At 36.0% G+C, this 16,900-nt stretch overlaps 1 protein-coding gene across 1 annotated transcript; it reads right to left on the reverse strand.

Annotated features, from left to right (window-relative positions):
• Positions 1-3,121: 3,121 nt before the first annotated feature.
• djl (don juan like) lies at positions 3,122-16,071 on the reverse strand. Its single transcript, XM_090388105.1, has 3 exons — positions 15,776-16,071; positions 6,136-6,288; positions 3,122-3,559 (listed from the first exon to the last, which is right to left on the reverse strand). Exons 1-3 carry the CDS (start codon positions 15,935-15,937, stop codon positions 3,395-3,397), a joined length of 480 nt encoding a protein of 159 aa, XP_090244231.1. The 5' UTR covers positions 15,938-16,071; the 3' UTR covers positions 3,122-3,394.
• Positions 16,072-16,900: the final 829 nt, after the last annotated feature.

The following is a 16,900-nucleotide window of genomic DNA, read 5'->3' on the forward strand; positions in this document are numbered from 1 at the left end:
TATTGGTATAACAACAAAAAAAGTGTTATTGGTGTCCTGGCTAATGAAGAACACTGGTTGATGCATATGAAACCATTACATTATTAGTTAATAAGAAATTACGACTATGATATCGCTGGATATTTGTATTCTACTTGTATTTTCATGTGACAGTTCTAAAACTATTCTACTGACGTAAAGTTTTTAAGCAAACACATCCATTAAATTTATAAAAAAATGTATTACATATTCTATTCCAACTATTTTATTAAATTTTAAACTCAGCTTATTTGCTGAGTTTTATTTGGGTTTTTTTTCGGAATACATGCAACCTATGCGCAATTAATGTTGAACTCATTTTAACATTCACTTTTAATTACCGTTAAACTTAATACAAATAATTATTTGTATTTATCTTATATTTAAACATTTTAATTATTTTGTCAAGAATCACGGATTAAAACGAAAATGCGGCGTTATTTGCAAAGATTTCACGTTCGAACATTTTATCAGGAATTTCAGAAGTAAATGCTGAAGCTGGAACAGAACAACTTGCATTGAGTGAACAGCTAGACAAACATGGATACCAAGTGCTGACGTAGAGCTCTTTTCTGCTAAATCCTAACAATACTTCAGAGCTCAGAAAAGGCAAACAGAGATGATTTTGGGAAAATGCGAGCATAGTCAAATTCATTAAGCACTGGCAACTCACACTGAAAATTTCGCAATTCTACCCAAAATGCAACTCTAGTTTGGAATTACCTATATACAGGTACTATAAGATTCTGTTAATTGATGTTGATTCTAAGGGGGAGGATATTCCTATGACGCACATTTCCATCGCATGATATCATACATTTCGCAGAAAGTCCTTGCTTATTAGAAAATGCATATTTTCTTCTCTTTCCGGAAGGCTTAAAATTCTCCTAGGAAACACCTGTATCGATTCAATTCATGCTGCTACTCATTCAAATTGATAGTCTGATAAAAAAAAAAAAAATGACATTAACACATTTACTGACTGCATAGCTTATGGTTGTTGTTATTGTAGATTTAAGGAGCATCAGCAATTAAGCCATATTGAGCCGTATAATAATATGTCTGTAAATTGCGTGTGTTCTGTGGTTGATTTGATTTTTTCTGGACGAAAAACCAGAATTTCCGGAAGAAAAACCATGCTACCCTCGTCTGATACCGACTAACTCTGCTATGTTGTGAAAAAGACTCGAAAATTCTTCGTGTCATTAACTGGATTCAAACTCGGGTCTTTTCCACTTGGTGTAGGAAGGACGATGATTATAGGATATACCCACGAAGGGGCATATCCTATGAATAAAAGTTTGTTTGGTAAAATATAACGATGAAGAAATACAAATACTCATTCACAATCCTAAAACTTTTTTAGGATTGTGAATGAGTATTTGTATCTTGTAGAAACAGTTTGTTGTTTTTGTGTCAGAGAAACTAAGACCATGAGTATTTTGCTTTTAAATCGCGTTTATTCTGTGGTCGTTTTGTCTATTTGGTGGAATAAAAAAACAAAGTTTTAGCTGGGAAGAGGAATTATTCCCTTCAAGACGGAAGCAGGTTTTCTGCAGTATGGGAAACACATCATCGTGCATAAAATTTACAGAGATGCTGACCTCTGTGCACAGAGTAATAAGATATCTTTCTACTCTGTGCCGCTGTGCTACATGCCGTAGAATTTTATAGGTATATTTTTTTTCCGCACTTTTACCGAATTAATTGAGTCTTGCGCATTTCGTTTTTATCTAGGAAACGCGATTTATATTTTCATTCCAAAAAATGTTTCTTTCCAAGCAAACCGACAATAAAATACACGTAATTTAAAATGCCTGACGTACTTAGCTACCTCTGTGCATATTCTGGATAACTCACTCCAGCTAATCACTAAGTCTGTAAGATGTAGGTATTAAATCATTGTGATTGAATTTATTCAATTAATAGGAGTTATTTACTCGCTGTTTGGGATTTTAGTAACTGAATAATTATTACCTCTGGCCAATCATCTAACGGAGGACTGCATGTCAGATATCTCTTTAGACTAATCCCTATTTTATCTTCCCTAAGCACTCATTATTTGCTGGCTGTTAAATGATGCCTATTTGCGTTAAACGCCAAAAAAACCTAAGACTATAGCATCAGTATATATATTGACTGTAACCGCGTGTATTCTATTGCAGGTTTGCTGGATGAAAACCGGAGTTTTGAGAGGGGGGAAAAAAAAGAAAAAAAGACATGCTACTCGCGTGAGACGGGTCATTGATGGAATTCGAACTCAGGCTTTTCTCACCGGTTGTGAGAGGAGGATGATTGTAATCACTGTGCTACTCGCAAGGGTCCCATTTTCATCCTCACGTTCGACCAATGTTTTGTCCATTAAACGATGAAGCTGTTGTTGTTATTGGGTTTTAGGAGCATCAGCAACTAAGGCCATGTGGCTACCTGTATATTGTCTAAATATCGTGTGTGTTCTGAGATCGATTTTCTGTTTGCTGGACGAGAAACCGGAGTTTTCCGGGAGAAAAACCATGCTCTCCTCGCCTGAGACCGACTAACTCAGCCACGTTGTGAAAAAAAAGACTCATAAAAATTCCTCCCATCATCATCAACGGGATTCGAACTCAGGTCTTTTTCACCCGGTGTGGGGAGGACGGCGATCCTACCAACTGTGCTGCCCACGAGGGCAAAGATGAAGCTATTAAAAAAACAAACTCTTGTACATAGCTCATAGCTTCAATTGTGGTTTTCTGATTTTCATGAAAACTTTAATTCACAGGCGTTGCTCAGCACTTTTTGATACATGTTACGCAAGATCGTTCAGTAACTGTTGATCAAAAAAAGGCTGAGAAAACGTCATGAGATATAAACCTGTACAGATATCTTCAGCAACCCCTCCTTCCCTTACTATAAATACATGTATCGTGTCAGTACTTGTACCTACATCGTGTTAATGGCTTTCTTACCAATATCTGTAAGCAATACCATAATAGATCTCTGTAAACGGACTTAATTATTATTTTTTAAAATTCTAGTAATCCGGAGATTATTTCTTCTCATAAATTATTAAATAATATGGTTTAATATACGAAAGAGGCAGTGATCCATCATTTCCAATAATGTTATTCATTACAATACAGACATGAGAGGGTTACCAAGCAAATTACTAAAAATTAGTGAATCTGATACTTTTACTCTATTGGAGAATACTTTCCTGTAATAATTAATGCGCAAAAGTTTTCTTTACAGAAAAGGTAACTAATGCCTTTTTAACAAATTTCCTTTATGATATCGTGGAGCACAGGCATTAAATGACATTAAATTTCTTCTGAGTTAGTCCAGTTACCGAAATGTATATTAAAGTAATCACCGATTAGTTCATAGCAAAATCAAATTATTCTTCTCCTTCTCCCCGTTTGGCTTCCATTTCATCACGAACCTTCTGCGCCAACTCATCTGTTTGTTCCTTTAATTTATCCAGTCCCTCTTTTGCTTTATTATTCGTTTCTTCGATTGATGCTTTAATGGATTTATCTATTTCTTCGGTTTGTTCTGTGATCTGTAAAGACAAATATGGAAATAAATAATATAGAAATAAAACATCTAATGTGATTTCATTTTTAGTTCGGAAAGAATGAATATGCAATTTCATCCAACTTTTCACGCTACATAATACACCAACATAGTCTAATTTTGTATTTTACATCATGAATTTATTAAAGTGAATCCTCTATATGAAAATTAAGAAAGCATCCATTAGAATCAAAAATGTATGCCACATCATGTTACAAACGTTCTGAGGTCATTTGTTCTAGCAATTTTTTTTCCACTTTCCTTCTCTCTTTACAAACTGCTGAATCATTGCACTTAGTCATTCTGAAGGCATATGCTTGCTCTTACGAAAGTCTTTCCATAAGAGTAACAATACTCTAGAAAATCTCTTCTTCTTGGAAAGAAGTCACTTGTGGAAAATTCAAGTGCAGTTACCGGAAAATTATTTGCACCAGTATTTTCCTAAATGATTTTAAGGCTATATATATATATTAAAAATATATTAAAATTGCCTTACATGTGCTTCAAATGTACATTGGAGCTTTCCTTTATTAAGCTTCCATTCATAATTAATTATTGTTTTTCTAAATGTAATTATCTTTCCCTGGGTGGCATGGATTAGCAATGGGGTAATATCACGTACGCTGTCATATCATTATTTTTTTGTCAAAGTGTTTCCCATAACTCCCTCTGGATACCATTTAAATAAGAGTTACTGCTTTATTTAATTGGCTTCGAGACTTTAAAGCTTCACATAGGCACATTAGTTGTAATTTACATCTGCATGGTTGCAGTTCTTGCTGATTTAATAGGTATTATGTAGGGTAGTCACAATTTTCCATACTTGGAGGTCTCTGGCGACCTGAGGAAAGAGCTGTACAGATATCTTCGCAACCCTTCCTTGTAGAACTAATTCACGCGTTGCCTGTGAACTAGTTCTACAAAAACGGTAGTAGCACACCAGCACTGAAGGAGTACAGACGAAGAAAAGACCGGAAAGAGATCCTGTAACTTTAAAGGGTCTTAGAAAGATGTTGATCGAATATAAGGAGAATAATGTGACGAATTTGCCGATTCATTCAAGTCCCGAGTCCAGATCTGAACTGAATTGAACCTTTGGGACGTTTTGAAAAAAAAAAAAAAAAAACTGACAACTAGAACAATTCCAGTTAAAGATAATTAGCCAAAGTCTTACCTGAGGGGTAGAGCAAGATTTCAGTAACCACATACCTACCTTTTTTTTTTTTTTTCAACTTATGTTCCAGCGCATCTTAGAGTACAGTGTGTGTATACCTATATTCATGGTAGTAGCACATCAAGAGAATTTTTATATTTGTTACAAACTGTGTAAAGTACTTTTATATGCATCAATGTATATTTGATATTTATTGATTCGATGAGCATGATTAATCTGCGTGAATAATGTTGTTTTGGTAAGCATGAATGATCTGTGAGAAAGCATCAACTCAATTCATTCAGTTCAATTAAGTCAAGGATATTCAATTAGCCTTTGATGCAATATCGATCCCTCAGAGCATGAATAATTTGTGGATAATGTCGTTTTGGTGAGCGTGAATAATCTGTGAGAAAGCATTAAATCAATTCATTCAGTTCAATCGATTCAAGGATATTCAATCAGCCTTTGATGCAATATCGATCCCTCGGCTCCTTTCCCTTCTCCAGCATCGTTATTACATTTGTGGGGACGCGCTGTTGTTTCTTACCGCCCTTTTTTATCATCAATGATAACCTCATTGATGATAAAAAAGGGCTATGCAAACTGCAAAGAGCAGTTGCATAGCCCTTTTTATGATTAATGAAAGGAACTATTTGACTCATACTGATGATTCCAAAATATTAACAAAGATTCTCATCACAAACAGCTCTGGACAGTTTCCAACGAAACTGAATCAGAACTTCAGGCTCTGTCAAAGCGTCTCTCGACATTCAACCGCCACATAAATCCCGCCAAATATGAACAACTTGTCTTCTCATTTAAACTGCACCTGGCATCCATCGTAATCTCCCTTGGCGGAGTCAGCATCCCCTTACGGATCATCGTTCTAATCTGGGAGATTAGAACGATGGGAGATTAAAAGGATATCTTCTTTGACAAGAAGATATCCTTTTCTGACCACATCGATAAAGTATCAAAGAAGTTTTTCTGAAGCAGTTATTTGGTTGGCAAATGAAAAGTCTGAGAACTAAATTTGTAGGTTCTCAGGTGGTTTGTGGATTCGACTTTTTCCTGAACATAGGTTCGACTGTATGGAATTTTTCCCGGACAGTGGAAAATAGGAACGGTAGTGAAACAATGTGGCGAGTAAGAAAAATTTCGACTCGGGCCTACAGTGTATATATAGGCTATAGTTTATGTACAATACATGCGAAAGTTAAGAAAGGAAAACTGATTCAATTTAAATTTCATCTGTGGCTCTTATGATAAGTCATAAATCATGTCCCCTTATTGTATGGGATCTATTGAACTTCACAATAACTTAGGATATAGAATCTCATAATTCGGTCTTATATATATTGAAAAACTGAACTTTATGAACAATGAATGAAAGAAACCGTCATAACCTGTTTTCCAACTTCGTCTATTTGGTCTTTTGTCTTCTGAAGATCCTCCTCTACATTGTCTTTAAAAGTGTTCCAGCTTTCCTTTATTTTATCGTTAGTTTCTGTTACCGATTTTCTGAAAAGGTCATCTATTTTTTTGGATTCTTCTTTGGCCTATCATAAAAAAAAGAACATTTATCAAAACAGTGATAACCGGCATATACAATAGTTGCAATAGGTTTCTAAAATGAGTAGTAATTTAATTATTTTCAGTTACTGTATATTGATATGACCAAAAATTGGATGATGAACTTTTTTTTTTTTACATTCATTTTGGCAACACTTGTCCTTTTAATAACAAAATCGATGATTAAGAATTTTAAATTCTAACGTGACTTATCATACGAAAAAAAAAACACAACTTATATTTTGAAAATTGGTTACAGTGGCTCACGTATAGCCAGTAAAAAGGTAAACTGCAGCCATTATCAACCTGCAAGATGGAAGCCACCTCAACAATTCATGGTGAGGGAAATGGACCATAATCTGCCACGCTGGTCCAGTGCGGGTTGGCAGATCGACCGTATTTAGCAGTCAAGGGCTTGAACCCCGGTCAACTGAAAGAGCGTGTGCTACTGCACTCCTGCCCCTGACTACTCGGCTACGGAGACCAACTACGCATAGCCAGTACGCGGTGTCAATCGGATTATTTGAATTTGGGGCAGAAGCAGCTAAAGCCATGAGGCATTGGTACGTCGTGTCAGGAAATTGCGGTATACAGTATTATTAGCAAAAATCTTCATTAATTAAACAATTTTTAATTATACAAAATATGGATTTAAGGAGCTTAACAATTGCACAGGTTAGGGTAACAGCCTCAGTATGTACTGCAGTTTTGTACTGATGCATTCATTCATAGCAAACTAGCTTTGGTATGGATGAATGGGCCATAGCTGTAAAAAAAGATATAACAAATTTAAACTAAAACTACAGTTTATTAAGATATAAAACAAGAAAAGGATCAGTTACATGCAAAGTCAAGGATTAACTCATGTGATTATCTATATTTTTACCTCCGACATCTTCAACACTGTAGATCAATCTCAGATATCAAACTTCTTCACCTTTACTCAACTGGTCTCCTTCCTTATTACTTGAAAGATATCTAGAAATTCTAGATATCTGCTGGAGATATCAAAGCCCTTTCCAAAAATAAATCACCAGGTCTGGACGGACTGACTTCTGAATTCTTCCAAACGTTTTGGGATCAACTCGGAGTGCTACTCTTTGAAATGCTTGAAGAAGCTCAGTTCCATGGACTACCAGCTTCGGTCACCACCTCTGTCGCTCGACTGATTCCCAAGAAAGGAGATCGCACCAATTTACAAAACTGGCGCCCGATTTCCTTAATGAATACGGACTGTAAAATCATTTCCAAAGCCATCGCCAATAGATTAAAAGCCACTCTCCCTGATATCATCGATCACCAACAAACATGCTCTGTACCTGGAAGATCGATTCACGACAATCTACATCTGATCCGAGACCTCCTCTCCACTGCAAACAGCCAAAGAGAATTCCTAGCACTAATTAGCCTTGACCAGAAAAAGGCATTCGACAGCGTAGAACACAGCTACCTATTTCAAACCTCGAAAGCCTTTGGATATGGACCTTACATCATCGGAACAATCCATCTGCTATACAAGGAAGCCAAATTCTGCCTGAAACTCAACAACCAGCTCACCTGCCACTTTCCGTATTCCAGAGGAATAAAACAAGGCTGCCCACTCTCTGGACAACTCTATGCAATTGCCATAGAACCATTCCTTAATAAAATTGCCCCCAGTATACAATCCCGACGAACGCTGCTACCAGAACCCCACCTAAATATAACCTACTCAGCATACGCAGATGACGTCACAATTGCAATACGACACGAGAGTGAATTTGAAGTCATTCAAAAGGCTCATGATCTTTATGCTCAAGCATCAGGCGCAAAACTCAACCACTGTAAGACCAGCGGCCTGTGGGCTGGCAACTGGAAAACTAGAACCGACTCCCCCATCCAAGGCACATGGTCCAGCGAGGGACAGAAATACTTAGGTGTGTACCTCGGCAATACCCTCCTTTTCTTCCAGAAGAACTGGCCCGAATTGCTGAGTCGTTTTTAACAAAGTACTCGGGAGATGGAGAAGCGTGTGTGCCACATCTTCGCTGAGAGGGAGAGTGCTTGTGGTCAATCATATGGCGGCAAGCGTTCTCTGGCACACCTTCAAAATTCTCACTCCACCTGCTGACTTCCTCCACCAAATCCAAGCATCTGTCCGAAGCTTCTTTTGGAACAAAACCAACTGGATGTCCTGCTCCAAACTTAGCCAACCACTTACTCACGGGGGTCAAGGGTTGGTCTCTTTTGACGACAAAATCACAGCATTCCGGATCACCTTTCTTCTTAAGACGCTGCAAACAAAATACGCACATTCCAACACTACGGATAAACTGCTAGCAACAGCCACTAGAGGACTATCCCTTTCAACAATATTGAGAATGGACATGGCACCAGTACCACTCAAACTACCGTCGTTTTATAAAGACGCACTATACCGCTGGAAAAAGCTAAACCTTCACCATAATCTTGAGAGAACATCCCTTCCCGGAATACTTTCAGAACCGCTCTTCTACAATAAAAGAATAACAGACCCTGCAAATGATGATATTCTCTTCTTCCCTACGTGGAACTGGGCAGGAATAAAAACCATAGGCGACCTCCTGACACCAAGCCTTGAATGGAAAGGATCAGAAGATTTGCCCATTAAAACCATTAATGCAAAGCAACAACACATACATCTAAAATCAGCGATCACACAAGCTCTTCCAGACATCACTACAACTAAAGGGATTGGAAATGTCACTGGATCCTCGCTTACACCAACCTTCGTCATCACATCACCAGAAGACACGGTACCTCTGTCTCCTGCACCCTCCAAAAAAGTCTATCAGCTAATCATGTCTCGCCATGCAACCACGATTTTTCCGTCATCCACCTGCCAAGCTGTCCCTGCACCCCTCTCCACTCACCACAAGCCACCATCAAATTTTCAGTGGAACCTTCCGTACAGGACGAAATGTTCCAAATCGTACGCAGACATCCAGTGGAGACAGTGGCACAACATCCTTTCCACCCCAGTCAAGCTACAAATCTTCGGGTTACGCTCCTCAAACTACTGCCTCTTCTGCGCCACCCCAGGTACCCTGGAACACATATACTTGGCATGCCCTGTGAACAAGGAACTCGTCAAATACGCTTTGGATGCAGCAAAGCTTGCCTGTAACCACGCCCACACTCCGGAAGACTACTGGTACCTACTTCACTCTGAGCAGACAGCACACACACCACCTGCAACTTCCTATTCATTGCGGCCAAGGCCGTCATTTACCACTTCTATTTGAAGAACACGAGAAGCAGTGACGACGTGCCTCCTGTCGACACATCGGCGCAACATCTGAAGTGGAGCCTACGAAGGAAGTTGCAGAGCAGACTTCTACTCGAATTCCACAGCAAAAGACCAGAAACTGTGGATCATCTTAACAGCGAATGGAACAGTGGTGGTCACCTCTTCACCATCACTGAACAGTCCATCACCTTCAACGTGTGACACTTAACATGAGAACGACCCAACCCCAAGAAACTGATTTTTTTCTTATTTCCTGAAATTAAAATATTGAAACCTTTGTATTTCTTTCTAAAAAGTTTTCTTTATCCTTCTTTTTTGCTTTGTACATAGAATGTAAATAGTTGTTGTTGAAAATATATCTACTGTTCACGTTTTAATAAGGCATAAAAAAAAAAAAAAAAAATAGTAGTTTATTATTAGCCGGATCCGAGGTGTAGACATCAAAATGGAGGGCATTAAACTGCTATTATTAAAATGCTTTTCAAGTAGTGTAATATCTATATATACAGAAATGCTTCAAAGAAATTACTTGGACAGGATTAAGTACTTAAAGCAGCTCAAAATACACAACACTTGTAATGAAAAATACAATTGTCAAATATATTCTGAAAATGAGGTATATATATATAAATATATACCTCATTTTACCCCCTCCCATATTTGATCTAACATAAAAATAACTCAGTTTTATTATTAAATTTGCTTTTCTTCCACAGGTATGGACAAGTATAGAAACGCAGTCTTTGATACATGATCAGGTGTAGTCCCCTGATGAAATACCTGATTATGTATAAATATTTATTTTTATACATAATCAGATTTTAATTTTAATCAGATTTCTGTAACATCAAATTTCAATTTTATAATTTCTCTACTCCTTTCTTGGATCTATAAACAAAATTGCCCACCCATATTTGATGCTGGCTATTACTCCTTATATTATTTTTATAATTTTTGCTTTGCAGCTCCCTTCTCTGTAATTGGCTATTCAATTCAGCCTATAATTTTGCTTAATTAATTATTTCATTAGGATATTCACTTCTTATATATATATATATTTATAATTATTGATAAAAAATAAAGAAAGAAAGTTAAAACGACAATAACTGTAACTAATATGTAAATAATATTTATGAGTCAATGCAGCTGCAAGCAATCATGCAATACACCCATAATGTCTATAATATTAAGGATAATATAAAGAACCATTGGAATAAGTAAATCAATCGAATAATAATACCATCAGGGATCTAAGAAAACGCAAAAAAAAAAAAAAATGAAATATATATATATATATTATCGCTTTTTACCGACAATCTAGATGACTTCAACTTTACCGTATCCATCACATAGGGGGCACCACATATTATTTTGACGACTATTACATTATGTCCTAGATACGGTCAATATGTAGTATGTATTATATATTTAATCTTATTGTAATCATTAAATTACGTTCTCTGTCGGGTCAACGATGATTAATATATGCTTACATTTATATTTTACTTATATTTCTTACTTTGATTCTAATATTTCTAACTTTTATTATTTTCTTTCGATTTATTTATATTCGATTTACATCCGGCCTATACTGGTTTATATTTGGTTAGATTTAAATTACTTAGCATATATTGATCATCACAGAAACAGAGAACTTCTTGTCGTTTTTTGCCTTCATTCTGGGTGGTTGGCCCCAGTTGAAGTCATCTAGATTGTCGGTAAAAAGCGATAATATATATATATTTTTTTGCGTTTTCTTAGATCCCTGATGGTATTATTATTGGATTGATTTACTTATTCCAATGGTTCTTTATATTATCCTTAATAATAATATATATATATATATATATATATATATCCAATATGTTAAATTAAATAAAATAAAACATAAGCCAGTAGTATGGCAAAAACTGTAGAGCGAAAATTAACATAAAAATAACCCAAATAAACAATCGAACGAAAAGAAAGAATAGATATAAATAGTAGCCCATAAACCCTTGTATAATTTCGAACTTTAAATCGAATTAAAACTATACAAAATTTAGACTAATGCCAATTATTTATTAATTTAGCGGTACCCCCCCCCCCCAGAGAGGTACCAGTTCCGAAAGACGTGAAATATCACCAAAAGAGGGTTAAAGGAACTACCAGACGATAACAAAATCAAAATAAATTAAAATAAAATAGACTGACCATCATGCCCCATATCGACAGAGGACCACGAGGCCAATAATGGTCATGGAATCGCTGCATTTCAATCGCTATACAAATCGTCGCCATGGTGAAAAGATCGAAGTACCAACTCTTTTCACCATGGCGACGATTTGTATAGCGATTGAAATGCAGCGATTCCATGACCATTATTGGCCTCGTGGTCCTCTGTCGATATGGGGCATGATGGTCAGTCTATTTTATTTTAATTTATTTTGATTTTGTTATCGTCTGGTAGTTCCTTTAACCCTCTTTTGGTGATATTTCACGTCTTTCGGAACTGGTACCTCTCTGGGGGGGTACCGCTAAATTAATAAATAATTGGCATTAGTCTAAATTTTGTATAGTTTTAATTGGATTTAAAGTTCGAAATTATACAAGGGTTTATGGGCTACTATTTATATCTATTCTTTCTTTTCGTTCGATTGTTTATTTGGGTTATTTTTATGTTAATTTTCGCTCTACAGTTTTTGCCATACTACTGGCTTATGTTTTATTTTATTTAATTTAACATATTGGATGTATTTCAGCTTCATAGGGAGGAATTGCATGTCGCTGCCTCTAATGAATGCTTAATTATTTATTTATTTCATTATAATTTAACTTTAATTAATATAATTCAATGATAGTATATATATATATATATATATATATATATATATATATATATATATATATATATATATACTATATAAATAATATATCATTATATGGTATTTGCTATAAAGTCCGAAGAGTAAGGACAGGGGGGAGGGGATTTCTAAATTGACCTACAGATCAAAATTTTCTTTTGTAATTGGCTAGAGTCAGAGGAAAGGATTTTTTTTTTTAAAGTACTGTCATCAAAGTCAGATTTGAACGTGTTGGAAAATAAAGCATTTTACATTGGGTTTGTGACAGGTGCAAAGCGGAACTGTAGACGAATAGGTCGTTTTCGACAAGTAGGGCATTGAAGAATTCTTGCCTTGAGGTGGTCATCCAAAACATCTCTTGTATGACACATTTGGTGACTTACAAATGAGTCATGCAAATCTCTTTGGTGACTTGCAAATGAGTCTTACAAATGAGTCATGCAAGGGGACTTAGTTCTGTCCGGTGACGAATGTGCTGTACACCTGAGTCCAACGTCTTGAACACGTCGAGGAGGAGGATCATCTTGTATCATGGGAGTCATGCTCTGCGCAAAAAGATAACAGTATTTTGAATTACCAGTACCTTGCAATAAATATTAACACTGATAACAAATAAAAAAATAATTAACTGAAACTAATATATGTTTTGGAAATGCATGAGATAGACTCTAGGTATATCTGTGCAAGGAATAAGTCAGTATAAATACACCCATTAATTTATTTACACGAAATTGTGTGTGCTATATATGCTCCGAATTTCACTGTGAGCATAATATATTTTGGCAGATTGCGTTCCACACGTATTCGTTTCATCCATACACGGCCGTCTAATATGAAGACTGTAACTCGACCCGCCATTTCATAGGACTTGTTTCCACTTGGTTCAAGGACGATCAGCTAGATATCATTGCCAGCAAATTCCACGCGACACCAACTTTTGTTGGTATACCCAAATAGGGAGCTGCACAGTATGGGTTTTCATGGCTGCTACTCACTTGTTTGGCCTACCTGATCATTTCCTACACCTAATTTTAATACTGAATGACCTGACAACTGATTGTCCATAACTATGTTGTCTGGTCATTTTACAGAGTTCTGTATTCACGCAGTGTGCCATGGCGGAGAGGAATTAACGTTAGGTGCCGGCGTACGTAACACACGACACATGTTCGCATGTCCATGTTAACTACGTTGTAGAAGTGAGTAGTTTGAATAAGTTCAAGGAAGAACTAGACAAGCTAATGGAGAGGCCCGGACAGATGCTGTGGCAAGTTTATTTTTGGCTGTTACTTTATAAGCATGCTTTCTTTCATCATTTTCAAAGTTACCCACGTCACCTATTTAAATCCATGTGATATCAAGAAATAGATAACATCTCTGACCCTATGTAGCCATCCCATAGTAAAAACAAAATTTTGTCGTTTTATTTACGTCGTTCGCATTCTTCCATTTTTTTTACTACATTGGCTACGATTGACTTTGAGAGATTCAAACATGTGGCTGTTGCATGCAATAAAAAATTGCTAATATGGCTTCCGACGATTGAGTCTTCGAAACGCTTTTACTCCAAGCTCTTAAGCCTGTTCCTGCTTCGTGTAAGATGCATTTTGCACTGTTCATTAGATTTGAGAGGGGATTTTCGAATATTTTTGAAGGGTATCAATGCCAATTATTTCACATTGTACAGTAGACTCTCGATTTTCCGGGATAGATGGCAAAAAAACAAATCCCGGTTAATCCAAAAATACCAAATTCCTCGATGTAAGAGATACGTTCCAGGACTTCTTACTTCGTCGAGTTTTACATAATTCGGGAATGACTAATAACATATTGCTACTATATTATTATTGACAAATCTGAATTCCGCGCGATACTTGTTAATGTTTCGCCATTTTCATACATCCTTATTAGTTTAATTTTCTGATCCAAATCGAAGGCTTTCCTTTTGTTGGTAGATTTACTAGTAACGTTGTCACTTATTCTCTTAGTCGCCACCATGATAACGGTCAAAACTAAATTTTCTGAAAAGAGCTTCGGAGGGTTAAGGGGGAAAGCACACTATTATCACCTCACGCGAACTCACATTTTACTAAAGCACATTTCTGGAGGTCACTGCATTTAAACAATTTGCACCTTCCTGGTTACTGGGCTTTTCTGTTCTTGCATCTAATTATAAACGTGTAGTAAATTCGATCTTATTGCATTTGCGATAATACCGATAGCTCGAATTGTGTGGGTTTTTACGTTATTATGGTGAAATGTGTTCCCTTCACTGAAATCTTCAGTCATATAAAAAAAAAAAAAAAAAAAACCGTACATAAATTGTAATAAATTCTTTATTGCTGATAAGTACAGGACATGTACCAGAGACAATAATACTCATCACGGCGACATGGCCAGGAGTTAAAAAACATATTTGGGAAACTCTATGGGGAACTCTACAGCATGCCCCCACACTTACGCATCAGGTAAGAACCTTCTCTTCTTTCTTATTTTTTTTGCTTGCTACTCCGTGTCCCAGTTGTTCAATTTCTGGATGCCGTGATCGTCGTTATTGATTGCTTATTTTATTTATTTATTATTTTTGTTTTAAATTTTACAATCCTAAAAAAAAAAAAAAAAAATTGAACGAAAAAAAATTTACGTAAATCCGTAGTTGAATAAGTCGGGGACTTACTGTATCGAAAAATGTTCAGCAATCTACGTAAAAAGATATGGCGATAGATAAAAAACGAAAAAAACTTACCGCGTTCCTTTATTTTTTGCGATGTCGATTTTATATCTAATAGCTTCCCTTTATTTTTTATGATGTTGCGTATGGTTTGGTCACCAACATTATAATGGTTCTTTAGCGATTTAACGGATGCACCGTTTTCAAACTTTTGAATAATTTCACGTTTTTGTCTGAAAACGCAACTCTTTTGCGTTTAGCCATCATTTTCGCGATTTCTAAACAAACAAAAAAAAAATTACTATAAAAAAAATTACTATAAAAAAAATTCTGACCACCCTGAGAAAAATAACGAAACAAAATTTGTCCTTTTTTTTTTTTAATTTGGAGTCTTGAAGTGTCCCGGTTAATCGAGAATCTGCTGTACATCATCACGATGTACGAAAGCGGAATTGAGCTGGCGTTCTGGAGCCACCCTACATAAGACACGTGTTCACATGTCCAGAACCAGGTGATTTAATGGTAATGTTTAGCAGACAAAAACAAATAGAGAAAGCTGGTTTTATTATTAAACCAGAAAAACATGATTTAAATAGGATATTAATATTCATCACTGGTTTTCTCGATATAATATTTATCGATTATTTAATAATTCTGTTTCGTTCGTAAAGGGAAAGAAGCAAGAAACTCACCCTGTTTATACTTTTTTCCAGTTCTGTTTTCGTTCTGTTAAAGAATCTTTCGGCAACATCGGAAGGTGTGCTTCCATCTTCAGCAGGTGCGTGTCGGCTAAATCTCAACAGGGAGAAAAAAATCAACATGAGCCACAATGCAGCAAAACGCATGGGGTGCATGGTTATTTGAACTTTGACTTCACCGATATGCAATTTTTAAAGGCAAATATAAATGGCAACTGCAAGGAAAATGGTCCGTTATTGTCCTTTTCGTGAAGAATGACTTGTGGCTTTGTAACCGAATGTCATCAAAGAGGAAACCTTCCCTGCGATCATTGCTACACGCATTTGTATTTCGTAATCAAGATTATTAAGCATATTTCCTTGTAAACACAAATTTCTGCTGACATCATTATCTGTCACATTCCTTAAAGATTAAAAAGAGATAATTAAGAAGCACTTACCTTTTTCATTTCTTTTTTTTTTTTTCCTTGTTGTACAGAATAGCCATTGTCGAATCTTTAACGTCATTCACGATAACTTTTCATCCTCACAGTCTGCTTATTGCACCCTTTACTTTTAAGTAAACAATTCTACTCTTAGTTGATGTTACGTACATACAGTTGTATTGGTTCAGCAAATTAATAATTCTTTTGTACGTGAAATCACTTTGAATAAATGTTCTGTTCGTCTTCCTGGAATGTTTTCAAAAGTTACATCTTTGTTAATTATAATTGACTGCGGCCAAATTACAGTTTGAACGAAAGCCAGTAATCATTTTGATTTTCAATCACCCTTTTATTAGCTTTTATTTATGGTACAGATAGGTGCTCGCTTACGTCGCTACTCATCAAAAATGACGGACAGGACATAATACTATTCATACGGATTTAATCAAAAATATATACATTACAATCAGTACAATTGAACGTATATATTATTGCGATTTTCTCGCAATAATATGAATGACGGTTTATTAATGGGTCGAAATGGAAAATTTTACGAAACAGATCGGTTAATGCTTATAGCTGGGTCTTGCTAACTCGAAAAGCTTTTAAATTCATAATTATGTTCCTTACTAAGCGTCATCATTGTGTTTAGGGCAGCGTAGACCGTTCGTGTACTTCTCTGCTCATTCATTCT

This window comes from Mastigoproctus giganteus, chromosome 13 (genome assembly GCF_048544385.1).
Source record: "Mastigoproctus giganteus isolate SK-2022 chromosome 13, ASM4854438v1, whole genome shotgun sequence".
Taxonomy (NCBI): domain Eukaryota; kingdom Metazoa; phylum Arthropoda; class Arachnida; order Uropygi; family Thelyphonidae; genus Mastigoproctus; species Mastigoproctus giganteus.